This window comes from Scheffersomyces spartinae (assembly GCF_019049425.1).
Source record: "Scheffersomyces spartinae strain ARV_011 chromosome Unknown scaffold_6, whole genome shotgun sequence".
Lineage (NCBI taxonomy): Eukaryota > Fungi > Ascomycota > Pichiomycetes > Serinales > Debaryomycetaceae > Lizanozyma > Lizanozyma spartinae.
Genome location: NW_025065053.1, coordinates 293,383 through 317,215, shown reverse-complemented (window position 1 = coordinate 317,215; position 23,833 = coordinate 293,383). Strand labels below are relative to the sequence as shown.

General features: G+C 40.1%; 7 protein-coding genes across 7 annotated transcripts; 4 read left to right on the top strand and 3 right to left on the bottom strand.

Annotated features, from left to right (window-relative positions):
* Positions 1-1,530: 1,530 nt before the first annotated feature.
* On the top strand, positions 1,531-2,759 carry KQ657_004365 (uncharacterized protein; the record flags this gene model as incomplete). The annotated part of the gene is made up of 2 exons (XM_043195038.1): positions 1,531-1,539; positions 1,767-2,759. The coding sequence occupies 2 exons, from the start codon at positions 1,531-1,533 to the stop codon at positions 2,757-2,759; spliced, it is 1,002 nt and encodes a 333-aa protein (XP_043050235.1).
* A 148-nt stretch (positions 2,760-2,907) lies between these two features.
* On the bottom strand, positions 2,908-4,248 carry KQ657_004364 (uncharacterized protein; the record flags this gene model as incomplete). Its single annotated transcript, XM_043195037.1, has 1 exon — positions 2,908-4,248. The coding sequence occupies one exon, from the start codon at positions 4,246-4,248 to the stop codon at positions 2,908-2,910; it is 1,341 nt and encodes a 446-aa protein (XP_043050234.1).
* A 912-nt stretch (positions 4,249-5,160) lies between these two features.
* Positions 5,161-6,960, top strand: KQ657_004363 (uncharacterized protein; the record flags this gene model as incomplete). Its single annotated transcript, XM_043195036.1, has 1 exon — positions 5,161-6,960. The coding sequence occupies one exon, from the start codon at positions 5,161-5,163 to the stop codon at positions 6,958-6,960; it is 1,800 nt and encodes a 599-aa protein (XP_043050233.1).
* A 2,498-nt stretch (positions 6,961-9,458) lies between these two features.
* MIP1 (DNA-directed DNA polymerase gamma) lies at positions 9,459-13,283 on the bottom strand (the record flags this gene model as incomplete). Its single annotated transcript, XM_043195035.1, has 1 exon — positions 9,459-13,283. The coding sequence occupies one exon, from the start codon at positions 13,281-13,283 to the stop codon at positions 9,459-9,461; it is 3,825 nt and encodes a 1,274-aa protein (XP_043050232.1).
* A 998-nt stretch (positions 13,284-14,281) lies between these two features.
* Positions 14,282-15,424, top strand: KQ657_004361 (uncharacterized protein; the record flags this gene model as incomplete). The annotated part of the gene is made up of 1 exon (XM_043195034.1): positions 14,282-15,424. The coding sequence occupies one exon, from the start codon at positions 14,282-14,284 to the stop codon at positions 15,422-15,424; it is 1,143 nt and encodes a 380-aa protein (XP_043050231.1).
* A 246-nt stretch (positions 15,425-15,670) lies between these two features.
* Positions 15,671-18,757, bottom strand: FGR47 (Fgr47p; the record flags this gene model as incomplete). Its single annotated transcript, XM_043195033.1, has 1 exon — positions 15,671-18,757. One exon carries the CDS (start codon positions 18,755-18,757, stop codon positions 15,671-15,673), a length of 3,087 nt encoding a protein of 1,028 aa, XP_043050230.1.
* Positions 18,758-20,130: 1,373 nt separating this feature from the next.
* Positions 20,131-21,531, top strand: KQ657_004359 (uncharacterized protein; the record flags this gene model as incomplete). Its single annotated transcript, XM_043195032.1, has 1 exon — positions 20,131-21,531. The coding sequence occupies one exon, from the start codon at positions 20,131-20,133 to the stop codon at positions 21,529-21,531; it is 1,401 nt and encodes a 466-aa protein (XP_043050229.1).
* Positions 21,532-23,833: the final 2,302 nt, after the last annotated feature.

Genomic DNA, 23,833 nt, shown 5'->3' with positions numbered 1-23,833 from the left:
AATGGCAAGCACCACGGATGTCTCATGTACCAAATTAGAAACATGAAAGTCGAGCTGTGAAGATTGACCGGTTATTAAATAGCAATCATAGTGAAAAGAAGAGCTAGATATAATGTATCTTAGAAATTCGACCCCACCTCGCTAAATCTCTGTAGTAAAAACCAGGGCTCCGTGTCAGATTAAAAATGTCGTCGTCGGCTACCCATGATCTGACGGAGTTTGGCTATCTACCAAATCAAAAAGTGGTGGGGTTAAGTACAGACGTGGGGTGCGCAAGAAATATCGTTTGAAGAAAATATTGTCAGTCATATAATAATAGGCATGAGATCCCTTCACCCATGACCGGCTGTAGTCTGTGTCCTATGTGATAATGAAAACATTTCGCTTACACCAAGATTTTTAATTACTAATGGTAGTAAAGGTAATTCAAATGTCGTTTACGTAAGCGCAATTATTATCTTAATATTGCACTCCGGGTTAATTTTGAAACTACGAATGTGAGAAATATCTGACAATTTTGCGCTTGTGAACAGTACCAAGGGGTTGTCACAGGCTTGATCATGTTGTTCTTCGGAGCCGTGTTCGCTGTCGGTGTAATGTAGTGTTGATTTTTAAAGTCACGAGCCACAAAGTGTAGTTTTGCACGGCAGTAAGGACAACCATATATATATACTACTTTTGTATCGTTGTTTGTCCGATATAAACTCCGGGAAAACCATAAACCCCTCCCCCTCCTTTGCCTAAATTATTATCGCCTGTTTTGTGTATCCATTCAAAAAGCAAGAACTTCCGGGTAACTTGCTCCTATGCCTCAGGGGTTAACTGTAATAAGGCCAGAGAGGCTACACTGTCACATGATTCCCTTGAGATGACTTATGAACCAACGGATACATTGCAAAACGAAGTGTTGAGATTGTTATCGACGGTTACCGTCTGTAGTAAGATACATATTGTATTCTTACGCATTTTATGGTTCTCCCCACTTGATGCCTTGAAGATTCAATTTCTTATGTTAAAAAGTGGGTTCATAATAAATCCCTTTGACCGAAACATTCCAATAGCCTCCATCCAATTACGCTCAATTTCAAGTCGCTTACTTCTCCACCTTTGGTACTCATTCCAGGTGATAAATCTTTTGGTAATAAAAATGTCAGACTATTGATTCTACGTACGTTTTTAACACTCTATCGCTACATTGTAGCTCCTATCTTTGACTCTGACTCTGAAAATTCCCCCCAAGATTCTTCGTGCAATCCTGTGAACTCCTATTCAAAAGATAACTTAAAATAAGTCATTTGACCCCCACTTTGTTTAGTTTCCTTTGCAATGAGTGGCGTATCTACTGGGAAGCTTACCCCATGGGGTAAGCGCAGTCGCCATGTTCCAATATCATCCCGCTTATTCTGCAGATTGCGAACACATGACTCCAGACAGTAAATGTCGTTTGAAACACACCTAAAAATGGCACAAAGAAGTATAGGAGATTCAAAACCGATACGCTACATAAAACCAAAGTTGCCGATAATTCACATGATTCAGGTATGCACAATCTCTCATGAATAAATAATGGATTGAGCAGCACAAGTATCGATTTCACAAAAAAAAGTCCAACGTTACTACGCTTTACTTTCGAAGTAGGAAGGAAGTGTCGCAATTTTAATGTCGTGAATTTCTCGATTGATAAGTGATCCGATGACAACCGAACAGTACAGCGCAATACTGTTAGCCTGAGTAACCGAATAGATACACATTTGAGCCAGGTTAAGCACATGGAACGTCCTCGTCGTGGTAGTGAAGAATCTTTAGCCACTTTAGTCCATTCAGAAACAAATACTTCTCGTTCTATTGCTCCACCCAATGAAGAAGATGCAAACGATGACTTGCTATCGCTTTTATCGCAGAATACGTTGATTAATCATCAAGATCTAATCATGAGACATCCAGTGATGGCATATACTACGGTATCAAATTTCCCTGTTGTTTCATCATTAATGCAAAATGGAGTGTCTGTGTTTCGGGATGTTCAGGCTATTATTGACTATCAAATGAATAAGCAGAATGTTCATCCACTTCTTCTGACATCATCGTCTTATCTATCTCTCTTTAAGAAAACAAGTCCGTTCATGACATTCCATCAATTTGACCAAACCACAGGCGAGAAAACAGAATTTTGCAAGGTCTATTTTAAGATTCTCAGTAACTATGTCACTAGCTATGTGTTTATGTTCTCTTTGGCGAGTGGTATACCTCCAATTGTTATGGCAAATAATGGGATTCATGGTTCTTGTGATTTTTCCTATGCTGATACAAACTTTCGAGTCACTGGGATATCAAATTCGGCCTCCATATTTGGGAACTCTACTAAGATTCAAGCTTTCCCATTGACAAAAGCGTCAAAGTCACTTGTTGATGATCTTGAACTTATTTTTCCCAATGAAAATAATATCAAGAATGTCAAAATCATCTTGGATAATGAATTGGCCCGGATGGTGGATCATCCGGCTTCCCACCATCAAGCATTACAAGCTATACAAGGCGCACTGTATGTCATTGGACAGCGAGACTTTGGTCGTTTCGTCGATAAGGGAAACGTTAAAGTGGGCAACAATCTTCATCAGCATGGAGTCCTCAGCATTCTCAGAAGAGAAAGCCTTGATATTGTAGAGAATGACACATTAGTTACATGCTGTGTATTATTAGTATTACGAGAGCAAGAGTATAGAAAGCACAAGGGGAATAAGAAGGTAGTTTATCGTTGAGCTACTGTATATATTAGAACAATATAAGAGTTAGTTCTATGCAATTGAATAATTAGTTGCAATGCATTGCATTGCATGGCATCGCACTGCATTAAAATAAAGTTCCCGTAATCTACGACTCATTCTTTATAATAACTTTTACGATGTCTTAGTTTATGATACTCTTGAGCACCTTTATGAGTTCTTCACTAACAGTATTCACGTGCTTGTAATACTCCTTATTGTTGACCAAACAAATATTCAATCCCCCTTCTTCTGTGCTAACACAATAGGCGGCAAAAGCACTGCCATTGACGAAATCAGCATTACTGAATATAAGATCTTGGACTCTTAAAACGCTATCCTTTGGTTGTTTGAATAATCCCAAATTAGAGCATTCTAAAGCCGTCTCTCTGTCTTGGGTTATCCCTTTCTCCAAATAGTTCTTTATAGAAGGAATCGCTCTCAAAAGACCGATAGAGTAAATTGGATATCTACAATCATCATTAAGCACTCCGTCAACTTCTATTGACCGCTTCTGAGCTTGCTTTAAAATGGTTTGGGTTTCGTCTCCTTTGAAGTCTAATGCTTCAAGTGGAATAGTAAATCCACAAACGTAAAGTCCTAGCGGTGTTCCGATGTCTTTAATTAACGGTCTAACGTTAATAGGAATGTTACCTTGTAAGCTCTGGTTTTTTGGAAGAAATTCCTTCAAAACCAGTTGTAGGCATGTAATAATCCAGCAAACAAGTCTAACGTTCTCTTCTTTGCATCTAAGTTGTATAGCTTTAAGCGTTTCCGAATCTATGTTAATAATCTCTACCTTTGTATCAGATTTATACTCTGTTTTAGGTACGCTGGCATGTGCTCTACCAAGGAGTTTCTGGATCGAAGGATTCACCAAAATCAGCCAGAGCATTGATACTTTAGTTAAAATAGGAGGGTTGAAGTTGTGAAGTAATTCTCCGTTGGGCATCTTTTTCTCACATCTCGTAACTTGGAAATCCTCGTATAGAAGACTTGAACCATCAATTTGGTTGTTCTTATCTCCGTTTACATACTTTTCTGCTGCTTCTCTAAACTTGGAATGGAAAGCCATCCCACTTATACCGTCCATAGCAGTGTGGTCGTAAGAGAAGCAGGCTGTAAAGTCATTAAGAATATTAAGTCTCCATAATGGTTTATAAGATCCAATTTCCAACCGATTCTCTAATGAATGAGACCATTCAAGAAACTCGGCAGAACATTCAGTATATGGACACGGTTTAACCACGTCATCGTAAAGAATAGTTTTCACAGGATCAAGCTGCCACTTTTCCACGCCGTCAACTTCCTTGTAGTTCGTACGAAGCGGAGAGTTCTCGTGAATCAATTCTTTAAGCACCTGGAATACGAGGTTCTTATCTCCAAAAATAGGTAATCCATAGGTTCCGCCAACGCTTACACAGGTGGAAAGCTTTAGTTTATTTCTGTAGATGTAGTAATCTTCCAAGCCTGTGGTCTGTCTCATTCTTGAAGTACAACCCGGAACTGGGTGATATCTTGGAACAGTCTAAAGATCTCTTCATATTGTTGTGAGTCCACATGCAGTATGGGACCCAGCCTTAGCCCCTATATGCTGAGATGGAAGGGTAGATTTCCAATAGAGTGTGAATACTGCTGTTGAAGACGAAGGAGATACTCCAATTAAGAATGAGCTCGTTGTTTTCGTCTCTTCCAATAGACCTAAATGCTAGAAGACATCAATTTGAAGTTGATAAATTACGCATGTTTGTACGTTAAAAACTGTTTATTTTAATTGTGGTTGCATTTGAAAGTCAATATATATATTCACTGTCTGATGTATGTCGTATCCCTTACGTACGTATACATAAACGAGGTTTTTATCGCATTATGCATACGGCCCCAAAAGGAAAAATGTATGCGAACGATTTCTGTGATTTCCTTATACTTCTTGGTTTAAATCGAAACTACCTGTTGTAACCTAGCCTTGAGAAAACACAAAATAATAATTCTTTAACATTGATGTAACTAGCACGTGGGGCTGCCAAGACTAGATTAAAAGGTACAATTAAAAGGTACAGCTTTGGTGAACCTCTCATTGCTCTCGTGAATCCTTCTCCATTCCATTGCACTCAGACTACAAGGGAGATCACGCATAAGTTGTGAGCTCCGACAAGACGTGCTTACAAGACAAAATAAAGCCTCAAAACGCAATACTAAAATTCAATTGCGTACCTTATCAACTGTTTGGACTACTGCATTTATAAACTCTATTGTTTGAATTTTTTAAGTAATTTGACGTGCTTCTCGAATGCAGCATCACACACGATGTTTTATATAATGTTCCTCTTCGGCAACGTAGATTCACTTTTTCAAATCAACCACTACCACCACAATGTTCCAAGGCGTCAAAGATCATATGAAGGGGTTCCCGTATAGACAAATGCTAGTCATTTGTCTTATCAGATTCAGTGAGCCTTTAGCATTCACCTCCATCTTCCCCTATATGTACTTCATGATTAGAGACTTTCATATAGCACCGGATGAACATCTGATAGCAAAATACAGTGGTTATTTGGCCTCTTCATTTGCGTTATGTCAATTTATCTTTGCTGTCAAATGGGGTAAGCTATCGGATATCTATGGACGTAAACCCATTCTTCTTTTTGGCATGTGTGGTACCGTTGTATCATTATTGGTATTTGGATTCAGTACAAGCTATTATATGGCCTTTGGAGCGAGAATGATCGCTGGATGTCTCAATGGGAACGTTGCAGTGCTTCGGACAATGGTTGGTGAGATTGTAAAGGAGAAGAAACATCAACCATTGGCGTTTCTGACTCTTCCGCTTCTATTCAATTTTGGATCGACTTTAGGTCCATTGATTGGCGGTTCTTCTTATTTCACTCGTCCCAAAAAGGATAACCCTTATGGAACAAATTCAACTCTTAGTGGAACCCCAATAATTTCCGGAATCTTCAACGCCATCTCCGCTCCAGGGTTTGGGTCTCTTCCAGACCAGATTCCTTCTCTGTATATCACCACAGAAGGTTGGTCTCTGTATCACGATAAGTTCTTGGACAAGTACCCCTACGCCTTGAGTAACATAGTTGTGTCAACTATCATTCTAATCAGTTGCACCATTGGCCTTTTCCAGTTGCAGGAAACGCACCCAAAGCTTCAGAAACGTCGTGATCCTTTCGTTGACTTTGGTGATTCTTTTTTGCGATGCATCGGCTTCTCCACGCCTGAGCGGCCATGGCATCAAAAGGAGATCGATGACTGCAATGAAACCGCTCCATTGCTTGGATCTCGATCTGAATCTGAATCGAACTCTGAATGCGGTGAAGACGAGGGCGGATTGAGTCCCGTGTTCACAAAAGGTTTGGATAGAGCCATAGTAAATCAATATGGCACTAACGGCCATACAGCAGAAGAGACTGCGGGTGAAGAAACCATTCGGCCTTTAACTCGTGCATTGTCTAGAGATGTTGAAGAATCACCAGGTAACCAAGTTACTACGGTGCAAAGTATAGCCAGTGGGCCAACTGATTATTCCAACGCATTTACTCCTGCTGTGATTACTGTGTTAACGTCTAACTTTATTCTTTCCTTCCATGCGATCTGCTACAACGAATTTTTACCTGTGTTCCTTGCGTCACCACTTCAACGCAAGTATCTTCACTTCCCATTGTCGATCAAAGGGGGTTTTGGTCTTACGTCCGAGTTTATTGGGAAATTATTCTCGTCTACCGGGATCGCGGGCATGGCTATCATTCTTGTGATCTTTCCCCTAATCGACCGGAAATTAGGAACCATACGTGGGTTTAGATTTCTGTGTTCGATCTTCCCCTTCATGTACTTTTTTGTTCCACTCACTATCTTCACCCATCACGACTACAACTCGAACTTCCCAAGATGGGTTATGGTGGCTGCGTTGTACACCATTACTTCGCTTAAAACCTTAGCACAGCTGACGGGGATGCCTCAGATCACTCTTCTTAACCATCGAGCTGCTCATGTTTCCCATAGAGCCTACATCAACTCCACCTCCATGAGTATAATGGCTTTAGCGAGATTTACAGGACCCATGATCTTTGGGTATGTGATGAGTTTTGGTGATTCTTTAGGTCGTTCATGGTTGATTTGGTGGTGTTTAAGTATGCTTTCATTATTCGGTTTCTTCCAGTCCTTCCGTATGGACGAATATGCTGATTGAAACTAAAATATATAGAGACGCATAGAAGAACATGTGTCTGCCCAACAATGCACACATTACGCACATAGTGCACCACATTAGTCAAACTCAACTACATGAAGATAAAACCAGGTTTATAGTATTAAAGGATGTGCATAAAGACTGTAGCTAACTAACTGTCTTGATTAAAGGTATAAAGAAGCAAAGCAACGGAGTAAAAGAAGGCAGAGTCCACCACCAGCAGGACCTAACCCATTGATAATATCCTCACCGGTGGATAACCAGGAAATAAATACAAAATTCTGTGAGTACTAGTTTATTGACAAAACTTAGAATCTTTGGTTGGCCTTCTTCCTGGCTACCAACTTCTTTTGGACGAACAAACCAAAAAGAAGAATACCGATGGCACCAAGGATGCAGAAAACAAGAATAACACCTGCAGGCAACATTATATATTATGGGATGAGATGGACGAGTTTAATTAAAAGAACAGTAACTAAAACTTTAGTAAAAAAATCGTTGAGTATTCCAAACAGGGAATACGCTGGTTTATATATGGGGGGAGATGGACAAAAATATTAAATTTGCGTTTTGTTCAACAACAGATTGCATATAGTTTACCGAGAGTCCCATTTCCACTTGTCTTTCTTGTTACAGACGCTACGAGCCGCCGATCGGCCTGATGCCGGTGCATTCCTAATTAGAATGAGCCATTGAATGTCGCTACTACTACGGGAATTGTTACTGCGGGAAAGGTTACTACTTGAAAGGCAACTACTTGTAGCGTTGCTTCTTGCAATGAGTTTTGCTTGAATGAGTTTGTATTTTGGAAAACACTGTCTCTATCTGCAAAAGCCTCACTACCCACCGGGGTTCACTCTTCCAACAAGGTAATAACAACAAACGCTGGTTATTTATTTTACTATTGAGATAACAATCAAAGTACGAAAACATGCATTAGGGTTTGGCATAGACGGCATGCCGGGGTGGGTTCTAATTGGGCAGTGGGGTATAAGTGAGGGAATAAAACACATTTGTGTTCTTGTGAGCCTTTCATCGTTCTATCCGATCCCATTAGTTGAAGGTATAACGGACCGGTCGCTTTTATACCAGGAACAAGGCTTCTTATATACGTACGTCCAAGATTCTTTATCTGTAGCTCATTGCATGCCAAAATAAACTGATTTACTATATGTTATCGCCGATTTTTACAAACAACAACTTACATGATCATATTTACTTTTAGTTCTTTTCTATGACGGGGTGCCACCTTTTGACGTGCGCAACCCCCTAAGTAAATTTGAATTTGATGTATGCGCATGCATGTAGCTTATGATAACCGACGTCTGTAATCCAGTAGCTTTCACCTGTTTATACCGACTGAAATCATCAACGGTCGGTCGTTAATTAACTCATTTTAGCTTTATTCTCACTCTACTATACGATGATGTATTTCTTATTGGAAAATGTCTCCATTGGAGCTGGCGAACGGAATAAACGGGACCACCCAGATACATTAGGCTCATGTGCACAATGTGACACAAAATCTTTCCGCGCACAATAGAGCGATTAAAATGTGTCCAATAGAAAAAAACACAAAAGAAAGCTACTTTCGAATAGACCAACAACAAGTATGCCCCTCATTGAATTATTTTTTTCTCTTGTAACATAAAGATGTCACCTTACGTACTTGTTGCCAGAAAGTGTTTAAGTTTTATCATGAGTAGAAAAACCCGGTAGTTTTTCCGAGGGACCAAGTATAAAAGTTATTCGGTGTTTTTGTTCCTGCATCCAACACTTCTCTGACGCAACTGTTTACACTTGAACACTTTCTACCACTAGAGTTTGCTGGTGGACCAGAGGTTTCCATAAAAGCTCAGTTATAACTTGTACTGGCCAAAAAAGAGAATTAAACACCACTTGGACAATTTTCACTTGAGCTTAACCAACCGAAACAACGGATAACTTTTTTGCGGCCATGGTTTAAGGCTCTTGAGAATACGGCTTGACTTTTTTTTGACAGTTCTCCTGTCACTTTGTTGCGTGGTCAGACGTCAAGCATTACCATGCGCCAAGTATTCTGTAAGATTATTTTGGGTTTTTTGTGCAATAAGTCGGATCTTGGTCACGTGATAACAATAAATTATAATAGTACAATTATATAAATCTCTCTCTAAATATGTACGCATGTTGTTCTATTCACTATGGTATTGCAATGATGAAAGAAAGATGCAGCGTCCTCACGTCATCAGAAATCTCTAGGATTCTTAGACTTGGTTGAAGGGCATTAATGCCGAGGACTCGGGTATAAAAATAATATAATCATAATGCTAATAATTATGGGTAAACCGATTGTTCCCTAATCGGACTGCATATCTCATCAATTGAACGGATTTGGCACTATGGAGAAGTCAACAGTTTGAAAGATGATGGTAGATTCCTCGGCTGGCTCGTATTAAACAGTCATCTTCGAGTAATCTTCTTTTGGAGTAAACACATGAAACAAATTGATAATCTTTTCAGGCAATAATTCGAGACGGTCGTCGACTATTACCAAGCATTTGGTTCGACTGTTCTGTCAAAATTTTATTCAGCGAAATAGTCGGCGCCATGTCATCTTGAAATTGCTCAGAGACATATCGTCGTTTTACATTGGGAGCAGGCTTAGCCTCCTCTGGTAAACTCAGGCCAACTTTAATCTTCCTTCTCATAGCACTGATGGACATGGCTGAAATCATTGACAGCAATGGAGCAGATGGTCGTGTCTTGGTGGTAGTGGGTGTAGTGGATCTAGCACTGGCTGTAGTAGTACTGGAGGCTGCAGTGGCTGTAGTAGTAGCTGTAGTGGCTCGTTTGGTGTACTTTGAGATGTATTTCAGTTCCGTATTGTTCATGGAAGAAGTGTCGTCCTGTGTATCTTTGGGAGCCCTTGTGGCGGTTACCAGTTTCTGTTTCAGCTTCTGTTTCAGCTTTTGTTTGAAGGTTTTATTAACATTATTCTCTAACGTTTCATAGTAAGCCGTTTTCATTAAATCAAAGCATTGTCGACGCAATATACGCCAAAGATCTGGATCTTCCGACCCTTCTAGTTCAATGCGTTTGATTCGAGCTTTCATGTCACTCTTCCCAGTATTTGAGTTGAGAATAGTTGGTCTGGGCTCAAACTTGATGTCCTCGTAGTTCTTATTAAACTGTTTAACATACTCTGGGTCCAACTTAAGAATATCTCCGTGTCCACATTTTTCAAGCAACTGTAATATCGTTAAAGATTCACCAGGAGCCTTGGCTTCAAGATTAGAGGGAGTCACACAGGAAGCATTGACATCTTTCCGTAGATACTTATCAACATCAACCTCCAGAAAGAATGCAACCGATTGTGGAACCTCGGTGATGCTCAATTGCTCGGAAAACATGGCTCTGGTCCACAAATTACTAATTTGCAAAAGTAAGGCAATCTTAAATTTGTCATCTTCATGCACAAGATATCTCACTTCATCATGAACGGTAAGCAATAACCGAGCGTCAACTTTATACAATTTGGTCAAATAATCCATGGACATAATCAACAAGTGCAAGTAGTCAACTCCGGAACTTTGAATGGTCCAGTTGATTCTAGAGGTCAAATAACTATTGTTGGAGTTGAGATTCCCTACACTAAGAGCATCAGTTATTCCAGCTCCAAGTACTGGAGTTCGTGGTTCTGGATTCCCGGCAATTTCTTCAAGAGCATTGAACACAATGGATTCCGTACCTCCATAATAAAGCAGTAAGCCATTTTTGGGTGCTTCTTCGCCATATAATGCTGATACCTCAGGCTTATTATAATCATTCCGATACAAAAACTTACCCCGACTTCCCTTTGTCCGAGTGTACAACTCATTGGCCATTTTACTGGCTTCAGCATCAGACAAAGTAGGATTACACTGCTTCAAAAGCGTCCCAGCAAACTTCTCACCGGCCCCATAGATTCTACCATAATTAAACACTTTGGCGTCATTCCGTGAAATACCCAAGATTTCAGCTGTCTTCAGATGTAAATCCGTTCCCTCATTCTTTTCACCTTCAAGGGTCATCCAACCTAATGGACAACCTCCATGGACCAAATACTTGGAGTCACCAATTAAACTGGCTATCCATAACTCTTCAGAGTCCACGTCTGCTCCAACAAATACATAACCCTTGGGTGCTTCTATTAAAGACTTCAACTCGCTCCCGATCCTATCTGCTTTAGCGTTTGAGGCAGTAAGCCATGTGTTTTCCGTTGCCCGTCTGGTGATGGTACCCATGGTTACAAACTTTGGAATAATTATGCCCATATCCGGGTTTGAACTCTGTTGTTCTGGAGTCTGAAAGAATTGGTTCTTTTTATTCTCCGGGTCTTGGTATATGACAAATTGGTCCATGATTCTGTTCCTGTTACCCATCCAGTACGACGCCATGCTATTCAAGCCCAAGATCTCTTTGGCATACTCATAATGACTGGACAATACCCCGTTGTCGAAGTATTTCAGGTATGATTTCGACATAACCGAGGTACACCGTTTCTTGGGTCCACCAGGATGTGGAACCTTGAACAATACATAAGACTGACCCAAGTCTTGAAGCTCAGGTAAGAACTTCTCTAAATCTTCTTCAGATAACCGGGCTTGGTTATAATTTTTGGCTTCAAATTCGGCTATTCTGTCGTCGTTGTAGGGCACCTTGAAACACCAACCTTGAGAGTCTGTCCAGATCAAAGGTTCACCCTCCCATTTCAATCGTAGTAATAAGGGAGTGATTCTGGTTCTCACAGTAATGTTCAACTGTTTCTCCTTTGTACCGTCCGACAACTCAACCATCTTGAATAACTCACGATACCAATTCGGGTATCCGATTAAAAACGATTGTTTCTTGTAAGGAGTCCCATCCTTTTTGATTCTTGCTTCCTTGATGGTCCAATCCAATTGTTTAAGCCATGGGTCGGTTTCCCAATCTGGTTTCAAGGATTCATCATGCTGAACCGCAAATTGAATCAATTCGTCGGCTCTAGACTTCAAAATGTCCGAAACTTGTTCTCTGTTGTCTTGATATATTCTCTCTGCCGTAGAAACATATTCGTCCCACTTCTTCGTGGTGGGTAGGAACAAGGTGCCCATGTGTCTGAGAACTGAAAAGGAAATAGGATGGGGGATCTTCGACTCATACCGAGGGAACAAATGCTTGATCACAGCAAATGTGGCATCGACATCCATTGCGCAATAATCCATTAAATCATTGAAGCTATCGATAATCTCCGAGGTTTCAAGAGTTTCAAAGATATCCCGTGTTTCCTTCTGTAATTTGATTCCACAGTGGAATTCAGCAACGTTAGCCAACGAATTGGTTGAGCCCTTCGAGAGCCATGGGTCGTCAATCAAGTCAGAATCAATTTCCTCTTGCATATCAGTAAAGTCTGTCTTCATGCTAGAAAAGATTGCAGCAGTTTCTGCAGCAGTGTCTGTAGAGTCTTCTTCGTTCATTAACTCTTGAAGTTTCCTCTTATTCTTCTTATGCTTCATCCATCGAGGTCGTTGTTGAGACGTGATTCCGCTGGTTGCAACGTGCAATGCCATACCATCTAAATAGAACGCTTGCGACTGTTTGATGTTGTATTCATCGAGAACACGAGCTCTGTCGTAGCTGACATTGTAACCCAATATCAACTTATCATTGTGTAGACAGTTCATCGGTATTAAGTGCTCGTAAGAAGCATCAGGGGATGCTTCAAGCAATGCTGGTGATACCCAGCCGTACCATGCCTTTTCAGACGCACAGACGGCCATGACGGCAAATGGAGACCGTTTATATTGTGTTTCCACATCAAATACCAATGCGTCTTCAAGAGGATACGGCACGGGTTGCGGTGGCTCGTTAGGTGCATATCTGGTCCAGCCTGATTTGAATTCCCAAGCTTTGGGTCGTGGAGGAAGACTCTGCTTTAAAAAGTCATGACACATGGATCGGTAGGGCTCACTGGCATGAGCACCCACCTTGTAAAAATGTTCATCTAAAGTGTTGTTGCCTACTAGCTGGGGGAAGTTGGAAATATTGATTGGTTCCAGGAGTTGTGTTTTCTTGCCTAGTAAGCCGTTCCGTTCCAATTGGAACCGTGCTTCGTCCAAAAGCTGGGGGTACGGATGGTTCAAGTAGCTGGTGCTAGGGACTCGGGGGAACACTTTCAGATGTAAATCTTCAGATAGATACTGTATACCTACTTGGTTTATTCGAGGAGGTTCATTGAACTGTTTCACTGCTTGTCGTAGTCGACTTGTGTACGATAAGTGCCGTATTATTGTACCCCGGAGGGTGGACCGTAGGAGGGTCATAGTCAAATGTGTTTGTTTATAATGGCAAATTGTTTAGACGTGGGTCTGGTTCTATAACTCTGTACTTATATATATAGTCATGAATGTACATATATGTATGGAAGTATTGCTATGGATTGATCTCTACCCCTTTGATGTTTCAAGTGGGGAGGCAAAGCAGTCTACACTGTGAAAGATGGCGATGGTGATAAAGTAGTATTATTTTTCTTTGTGTAGTTAATATTATGTGCATACTACGATGGTGGTACTACAAAATTATGGCATCAAAAAATGACGTGCACCGTTGCTAAGAATTATGTAAGTGAATAAATGTGTGAATGTATAAATATGTATATGTATACCTACATGTACGTATATGTAAGTGATTAATGTATGTATATGTATGTTTCTAAATGTATTAATTAAAGCTTTAACATATCTAGTGGCGCTGTAAAAGTATGATATGATTACATCCAATTGATTGCATTCATTTACACCAAGGATGGATCTGCTCCTTGCCGTTCCCCAGCATTTCTGTTCCAATTTACCACAAACTCAATGTTTTGTCCTTGGCCCCTTTTGGAAGACACGAGCGACTTTCCGGTTACAGCGAAAACGTAAATGAATCGAACGAAAAAAAATCCCACGTCGGTCAGAGGCCCTTTGTAACTGACGCTCCAACAAACCTTTGTTATTATTTCCGACAAATTCGTTTCTGGAAACTGAAACCCAATATGTATTGGTGCAGTTCCAGGTTCCCCAGAGTGCTGAAGTGACTTGCAAGTTTGTTCTTCAAGTGTTTTGTTTACTTATTCTGCCTTATTTCCTGATTTCAACAAATATCTCGACCAAACAGAAGGCGCTGCCCATTAAATTCGAACGAGGAAAATCTGTTGATCAAATTATTATATAATTAACAACACCAACCAAAATAAACAACCAATTGCACTACCACCAATTGGCACCCAATTACTTATAGCTTTATATACCACCACTGTTATACTGTTTTACACATCAGTATGGTTGTTGATTACACCGGCTATAAGAAAGCCGACCTCACGAGAGTAGCACAGCTTTTGGATATCCATACCGTAACTAAGGACACCAAGAAGATCTTGACAGATAAGTTGGACAATTATATCCTCAGTCATCCTCAAGATGGTGAAGCCACCGTACAACAGTTGTTGGAGTTGCCACCACCAGTAACGGAAGAAATCAGTCTTCCAACCGCCAATCCTCAAATCGATGCCGACGCTACCACGAGCGACTCGGACGACGACCACTTACCACCACCAGTCGTACGCGAAGAAGTTGAGGAGGAGGAAGAAGAGGTTGAGGTTGAAGTCGAAGTTGAAGAAGAAGAAGACGATGAAGAAGACGATGAAGAAGACGACGACAACGTAGAAGGAGAAGAGAAAGATATTAATGACGACGAAGATGATGAAAACGATGAGGACTACACCCCAGGCCCTCCGGTCGACTTGAAGGAATGGATCGTGGACCCTTTGGTTGAGTTTGGTGAATCCACTTATCAAAAGTTCTACCAGTTCACAGACAGAGTGGGTATCACCACGTTGCCTGAAAAGGCAAGAGGAACCTTATCTCAAGTCGTCACCTTGAACTACTTGTTAGTGTTGATGGAATTGGCTTACTTCACCGCAGCCCACATCAGGTTTGTTCCCATATACAAGAACAACTTATTTGTGAAATCATATTTGGTGACCTTAATACCTTATTTGAGGACTGTTTCCATTCCCTTCCCTGACTTGACTGTCCTTGGTGACTACACTGTGTACTCCACTTTACTCTCGTGGATTGGTGTCACTGTTGTGTTGCCCTTATTTATTTCGTACTTTGTCAACTTCTCCAGTCGTTTGGTGATCATCAACGACGACGAATCAAACTTGTCAAGCTTCAGATACGACTATGATCCCTTTACATTCAACCTTGTTCGTCTTGTGATCATTTACTTTATCAAAGATTTGACTTTGGAATTGACCGCCGACTACGTGTATCAGGGACTCGTTTCGCATGTCAAGCACTCTTGGACGTCTTATTTGTTCAACTTGAATGTCTTCATCCATGAATTGGGCACTTATCCTACCATTCTTGGTTTGGCTAACGTCTTGCTCGGTATCTATGCTCAATTCGAGGAATTATAATAAAGACACTGATTTATTTTTATTGCCTCTTTTTATCTTGTTCCCTTCTATTGTTTTTAGTATTATTATATTTAATTGATTTACCTGTGTACTTGTCTCACCTATAATAATGTGTATAGAAATGTTATGTGTGTGTATTTGTTCTATTCACATATATACATGTTTACTTGTTCTAAATGGCCGTGGACATTTTCTATAAATAAATGTGTACTTGTTCTATACATATTTATGCATGTATGTATTTAATTATTTTACAGGCCATCTCGTATTAATTCCCATGGCATCCAAATCCTCGTTCAATTCATTTCCTTTGGCAATTTGAGGACCTTGGAAATGCTTCATGATCTTAGCTAATAGTAATGCTTCCAGGTACTTACTAACATCAATATCCTCGACCGACTTGCTACCACCAGGCGCCAAATGGCCCATACTATTGCTCGACAGTGATGCAGCTGCTCTTCTACCTCGTCTCTTTGGCGTTGTAGGTCCCGGTCCACTACCTCCCCCAGTGCTAACATTACTTGATTGCGGCATACCAGAATTTGTCATGTCTCCTGCTGCTGCATTGAAAACAAGTCTATCAATCACACCTGTACCCATGGCCGCAAAGTCAGACGTGTTACTGTCTGAGCCACTGGTGTACATTGGATCATAAAGTGCACTTTGGAAGATTTTATGTTTAACGTTGATGAGATTAGACTTGCTTATCTTATCAGCTGACTTGGACTTCATGGTGAGGTTCTTCACTTGATTGGGTAAATCTCCAGTAATTAAATCGAACTCAGCAGGTGTAATTAATGGCATCAAATCATGTACAAGTGCAGTCGATGATTTCGCCAGTAAAGTATCTGAAATTGAATGTGGATCTTTAAATAAGTTGGAATCCTGTGGACTAAATGAAGCGCTGTATCCTGTAGGAGCACCACCTTCGTTATCAAATATAAAAGAATCTTCTTCTTCCGGTTCAACGCTTTCTGACTTATGGCGGAGAGCTTTCTTAATTACTTGGGCATAATCCGTATCATTGTTGACTCCATAAAACAATTTAGAGCTTTCTTTGGATTTGATATCAAATATCTCGCTCGATTTGTCTTCTAAATGCAGATTAAGAATCTTGCGTTGGTATTCAAAAAAATTCTTTAACTTCTGAAGCTTATTAACCATCATCAAATTCAAATTCTTATAAGCTTTATTTGAATCTTGATAGAATTGTAACGAACATTTCAACTTTTCATAATCATCAGCTAATTTCTGTCTTATCAACTCAGTATCTCTCTCGACTCCTATGTCATTCAACTTCTGCTGTAATTCCTCGTTCATAATATCGCCCTCTTCAGCGATGAACTTGATTTTACTCTTTCGTAATGTTGATAACTTTTCAAGTAACGCAAGTTTCTTCTCTTGGTATATTTGATGTTTCTTTTCTTCTGTAAACGACTCAACAGCGGTCAAAGCATCCTTTAAATCAGCTTGTCTTCTCAAGAAGAAGTTTCCACTTGCAGAAACTATATCTCTATTGATGTTTGGAATTATCTCTTTAATGGAATCAGGGTAAGAAGCAACATTCCTGTCAAGTTCTATCTCCTTAACTTCGGTTGTAGTAAATGGGTTGTATCTTTCAATGGCCCCTTTACTTACTACGTCGTTCCTTCCATTTCTCGAATCACTTATAATACTAGTTGTAGATGCATAGTCTGATGGAATAGTGTTCACAACAACCTGACTATCAACGGAGTCTTTAGACCACGGAAATATAGGTTTTCTTTCGGAATCCAAACGATAATAATCTTGATAATCGATATGTTTAAGAAACGCATAATCATCCTCGTCTTCTCCCTCGTTGGTTTTCTCTGCGTCATCCTTATGATCATCCACACTATCATCATCCAGAAACTCTTCACCTAAAACTCTTGCATCTTCTTTACGGCGAAGTTCATCTTGTTTGGCAATTAGGTTGGATATTTGATCGGGCGAAGAATTAAGCAACTCATAAAGGGACCCTGCGGCACTGGCCACTATCATATCAACCCGAGGAAGATATTTCAGTGCATCTAAGAAACTGTCAACTACCTCTGGCGGCGTAAGTGGTCCCTTGTCCGAATGGATTGGATATGGCATGTAATTAGAAGGAGGAAAAGGTAAAGGAGCAATTTCTGGGTACTCTGATGGAACAAGTACATTGTTGTTATTATTCCCATTTTGCTGCAGTAACTCTATGCTTTCTCTGAACTTCGATAACGAATATGGGATTTCAGATGGTTTTATTATAGGTGGAGGGGGATAAATAAATGGAACATAGATTCCCCCCTCGAGACAGGGTATTTGTTTTGCATTAACCCTGGGTGTGGAAGTAGGAGACGTATTAGGTGTGGCATTATTATCCAGACCAGAGTCTTCCGATGAAGTCATATACCGATGTCTGAAATCTTCAGCCGTTGGAGCGGAACCAGCAGCGGTGGCTAACAATGACGAGGATGGAGGGTATGGCGGTGGGAACTGGTATAAGATGTTCTGGACCTGTTCATGGACTTTCACATCTGTTACCTTTGGGAAATCAGTGTAGAAGTCATATATGCTTGTTTTCAAGGGGATTATGGGTATCATGTCTGAAGGAGCAGTGTGAGCCATTGGAGTGAATTTTTCATTGTATATTGATTCGTCATCTGTTATTTTAAGTCTCTTATGTTGTCTTAAAGACAGCACGATGTCTTCAGGACATGGTAATTGAGTTCTTTTCTGTGGAAGGGACGACGTTGAAATTGGCGGTACAATCGACTGATGATACGCATGAGGATTACTTCCTGTTGGGAGCATCGCTGTGACAGGGATCTGTGGAACGAAAGAAGGGTGAACATTATGCTGAATAGGCTGCAAATCAGTAGGTTCCAATACCTGACCATACGAGCTTCTTGATGTGTCATTAGAAGCGTTGGTGAGCACTCCTGTTTGGGGATTAAAGGAAGAGTACGATTGGACGGGCGGAATAATATTTGGTGAGGTTTGTTTCCATGCATTGGTCGACAGATTATTATGCGGGTGAAGATGAGGATCGCCTGAAACGCCAGAAAGCAAGGACGGATTTGGAGCCTGTTCTGGAGGTCGAGGGAATGTATACGACGATATAGCCGGCAAATGAGATCCCATTTGGTCCTGTTGATTATTGGAATATATAATTTGCAGTGGTGGTGGAGGTGGAAGTTGTTGCAAATATTGTAGGGGAACCGTTGGGGATGTGGAGAATTGCGGTTGCAACTGGGTTCCGGTTCTATTTCCAGGGTTCATGCCACTACTCGATAACGGATTCTGATGCTGGTCTTCTGTAGAATGATTCATGACCTCCTAATGTTAGTTATAGATATTATTAGAAGATTATGGTATGTTGGCCGTGCAGAGCAAAGAACTTTGAGTGACAGATTTGGTTCGCTTCGTGCCAAATGAAGACGTCAGGTATCGCAACTTTTTCCTGGTATTTTTTTTCGTGCGACAAAGTTCAATTTAGACTGGGTCGTGGTGCAGGCAGTCGAAATAATGCACAGAGTTCAGTAAAGTTCGACCTAAGGTAATGAGCTACGGCAATACGAGCTAATGTATACGAGCTGTGGTGATTTCAGCTAATTAGATGTGCTAATGTGATACGAGCTGCGAGCTGTGGTAATCTCAGCTAATCTAATGCGAGTTTTAGAAAACATCCGTGTACTTAATGTTTGCCTAGGTCGGTTGGAAGATTTGTGTCGTGGCGGAACGAAACAATGTCACGTAACATGGACATCACCGATAACGATACACAACGAAAATTCATATTAATTATGCTTTAGGACTACACCTTACTGTAACTGGTAGAGTGAAACCACCATTGAAGTTACTTCTATTTCTTCTCTATAGTTTTGAGTGTTTTTTTGTAAGAAATCGATTCAAATTGTACCCAAATGATTACTGAAACTTTGCTCAACAAACCAACAAAAAGTAACCAAATTTGAACCTTACTTTTTTCATACTTTGTAGACCCCAGTAGAAAAGCTCACTACAACTGAATAACGATCTACGAAGCACCAGACTATTAGCGATAATACTATTTCACAAATGCTTTAAGTTCAACATATCATTCCATTACACTACTATATTGCCTATCACTACAACTACACTATAACTTCAACCACGTACACTACCTACTTCAAATCAAGCCTTTTTTATCGTATCACCACAGTACTTTTGTACTATGCCCCCACGTCTTCACCCCTAACACCAATAATGGTAGCGCCAAATCAACGGCTACACGACACAAAAAACCTTGTGTTCATTTGGATTTGTTTTGAGAGTCGAATTTTTGATATTGATTCTCTTTAAATTCTTTATTGAACACAAGCGATCAATAAGATCAGAGTGTGATCCATCTTGAGACTCATCATTGGAACACGTGTATATTTCAGTGTCAGCTTCCAACGGGTCTTGTTTGAGTGAGTGTCTGATCTACAGACAGGCAGACACAGCATACACAGCAGGTAATCGGACACATCAGTATTTGTTGTCAGACATAAGATACTGCTGTTGTTGTCGGACACAAGATATTGCTGTTGTTTTCGGACATAATTTTTTGCTGTTATTTATCTCCGATCTGACTTATTCAATACAGAAGAATATCGATTCTGATGACACCTATAAAAGGAAAGACATTAAAAGCTGAACCAAAGCAATTGGTGCTAGCTAAAATGCTGGGTTGGCCCGCATGGCCATCGTTTGTGATGCCCACGAAATTGATACCTCCAGCCGTACTCAAAGCAAAGAAGAAACTGACGGAGTACTGTGTTATTTTCATTCCGGATGGGGATTTCTATTGGATGAATGAGAAGTCAATTGAAGTGCTAAGTCCAGACAAATTAGAGAAACGATTACTTAAAATAAAACCTTTGGCAGAAACCCTGGGCAATGGGTCGCGGAAAAAGGGTAAAAAGGGTGGACTGAATAGCAATGGAGGAAGCGGTCGTACCTTAAATGTGAATGATGCCCTAGTAGCAGCAGAAGGATTGAAATTCGAGATTTTCATGAAGAGGTTGAAAGATCGTGACGAAGGGATAGATGATGAAGAAGAAGACGAAGAAGATGATGATGAAGAAGAGGAGGAAGAAGAGGAAACAGCAGACTTTGGAGAAGATGAGGACGAAGCAGATCTGGCTCAAGTTAAAACTGAGGATAATGAAGAAGACGGAAAGGAGCTCGCAAACGAAGGGGATGACGAATTGGACGAAGATCTCCCTATGGATGAGGAGAATATCAACCAGAAACGATCCAGAAATATAAAAGACGAAGCTCGAAATGGCGAGTCTTCTAAATCAAACGGAAGACAAAGGGGTAGACCATCACGAAAGCGATCGCATTCCCCTTCTGTAATTAACCAAATTAATGAGGATGATGAAAGTAATCGCAAGATCTCCAAGCGATCAACCCGAGTATCTAGAAGCTCTTCTCCCAACACAGCAAAGGGAAGTAGCAGTAAAGATATGGGAAAGCTCACCACCAATGGCAGTCTGAATAATGGATCTAATGATAAGGAACAACTTGATGAACGTCAACACCAACTTTGGCTTTGCCGGATAAAGCTACAACGATCATTAATACAAAGAAACCAAGCTAATACTCCTCCTAACCCACGAGACTTCCCACCTCCATCTGCTGACGAATTATCAGTTGCTAGATTGATTTTGCACAAATTAGCTGATATTCCGGTTACTACAGAGTTGTTGAAAGTCACCAAGATTCACAAAGTGTTGAAATGTATTTTAAAGGATGAAGACTTGGAATATCCTGATAGTTTTAAGTTACACGAGAAGTGTCAGGAGTTACTAACGAAATGGCAGGAAGTCATAGAACAAATACGATTGGAAAAAGTTCAAGCAGCAACCAGTGCTGTAAATGGCGATCCAAGTGACACCGATGTTGCTAAGTCAACCAGCGCAAATAACACAGAGAAACTGCCTTCCGAGTGTCTTGCTGTAACCGAAACGGCTATCGGTGCTCTTAAAACAGAAGGAGAGGAAGATGGAGGAGTTCAGCTTGATGACAGTGAAGTATCCACAATTAACGGCACAGAAGATGCCAGGAAAGAGCAATGAAAGAGATACATTCAAAAATGAACTTTAAGACTCCATAAGTCATACCAAGAGAGGCTACAGGCCGTAATATGGGCATGACACGACTAAAGTTAGGCGAGAATTACTTGATAATTATCAATGTACTCATGTGCTTTGTACGATTATAATTGACCAAGATAGGTATCATTATGAAAAGAGAAGCAAGACTCACAGAATTAGGGCCTACAAAGGACTAAGACTTGTGTGGCCAGCTAAGATTACAGAGAAGCACTTGAAGTTACTAAACTGGTGGAAATAACATTGCATCATGCTTTTGATCGGGCTTTGAGGTTCACGATCCCACAACTTTGAAGGGCTACAATTTTGGTCATATTGCTTGATATTGATGAATCTTTAGCAAGTCATTCAAGAACTTGTTTTGTGCGACAACCAACAACAATAGAGTTTTTACTAATTGCTGCTTTTCAGAATGTGTTATGATTGTTGGAAACAAACATGATCTACAACCTGAAACGATTGCACCTGTGGGTTTCAAATAGTCTTTTTATTTGAAGTTAAATGGTTGGGTGCAAAAATGCAGTAGAAGAAAAGGTACAGTTGATTATAGAAAAAGCGCAAGTCTTCTGCACTGCAAGATCTTCTTACTTATTTGCAGTAACACGACGACGCACTTATCGGTAGCTTGAAATCAAACGAAAAACTAGATGATAATGGCTCATTCTAAGGTAAGAAAATGAGTAACCTCTTCAGCAGATATGTAGTTGCCTTGGATTTGGTCCCTAATCGAATTGTCGTTAACCAGTATGGTGATTTCTGTAGTTGATTGCCTTACAAATGACGTGACTGTACCAATTCAGCAAAGATGTAACTGGGTAGAATGAGTTACCTTCAGTACAAGCTGAGATCTTTTAAATAGATAAATCCCTTGCTCCTTGATTCGGCGTTACATTCTTAGCGTATACCTTTGCAGACATGAAGTGGTAACTGCGTTTTAGCTACATATTCCAAGCATATGTAAATATTTATGCTGTTCTACAAATTGACTTCAACACATGCTGTGGCTTTGACAGAAAGGTAAAATGCGTAGATCTGGGAATGCGTTTGCATTTTCAGTGTTAGGGTCATTTAGTGCTAAGTTTAGTATGTATGTTATTTGATTCCATTTACAGTAAGTTCATAGTAAAGTGATCAAATTGATTGCCTAAAAGTTTATAGCAAAGTGATCAAATAGATTGCCTAAAAGTTTTGTAATTGGCCTAGTTATCACTGTGGTTACTAAAGTGAGATATCGATGGGATGACTAAAGTCGGAGTTTGAATTGAAACCCACTGAGGGAGTTTACACATAGGGTTTAGGTGTGGTAAAAAAGCGCACTAATGTGAATTATCATCGCTCGGTTTACATCGTTTACTGTTGTGGCATTTTATGGTTGCCTCTCTATTAGCAATACGTTAAAATCCCACTTAGCATTATAAATATTCCAAACTGATATGAAGCAAAGAACTACTCTCATTAATACAATTATTATTCTGTTGGGGTATATATTCATCTTTTTCATTATAGTAGACAAAATATGCTAGTTAGCTACATGTACCTGCTTGCATATAAATTCAGCCCCAAAATAAATCTAAGTCTGCAGGTAAAGGCCATCGACGATATACGATATTTATTGTTGAAACAATTTTGGATCACTTCTTATGCAGACTCAAGAAGGTGTATATTAATACTAGAAAAGGTTGAGTTGTGGAACAAATTTGTCACAAATATGTTGCAGATGATAAGCCTAGGAGACATGACACATTCCTACCCGTAACCAAGTTGTCGCAATGCCAGATCATATTATGATACAAAGAACTTATCAGCTTATGCAAGTAGCATCAGAATTGGAATCGATATTAATATGAGTTCACATAATGGAAATATAGATAGATGGTGTACTATGTAGAATCCATGGGTGCTGCGACGCAAGTAACAAGCTTGGTTTAAATACCGAGGATTTTCTTCAGTTTCTTTTTGGATATTCAAGTGTGATCTACTAAACCTTTGGTTTAAACACACGGTACCTCGCCTAACTTTTAGTATATGCAGTTTATGGGGGCTTTAAATGAGGCTAAAATAACACCTATGATTGTCTACTGCTTAAACAGACTCTTATAATTATACAATCAGTAGAAAGCTGTCGGCATGAATTTGCATGCATTGGTATTGCATAAGCACATCATAATGTATTATGTAGATTAAAGAAGTAAGTTTCCTTCGTAGTTAAAGAAAATACGGAGAATACTGTAATCATAAAACCTTTAGTCTATTGTCTGATTAATTA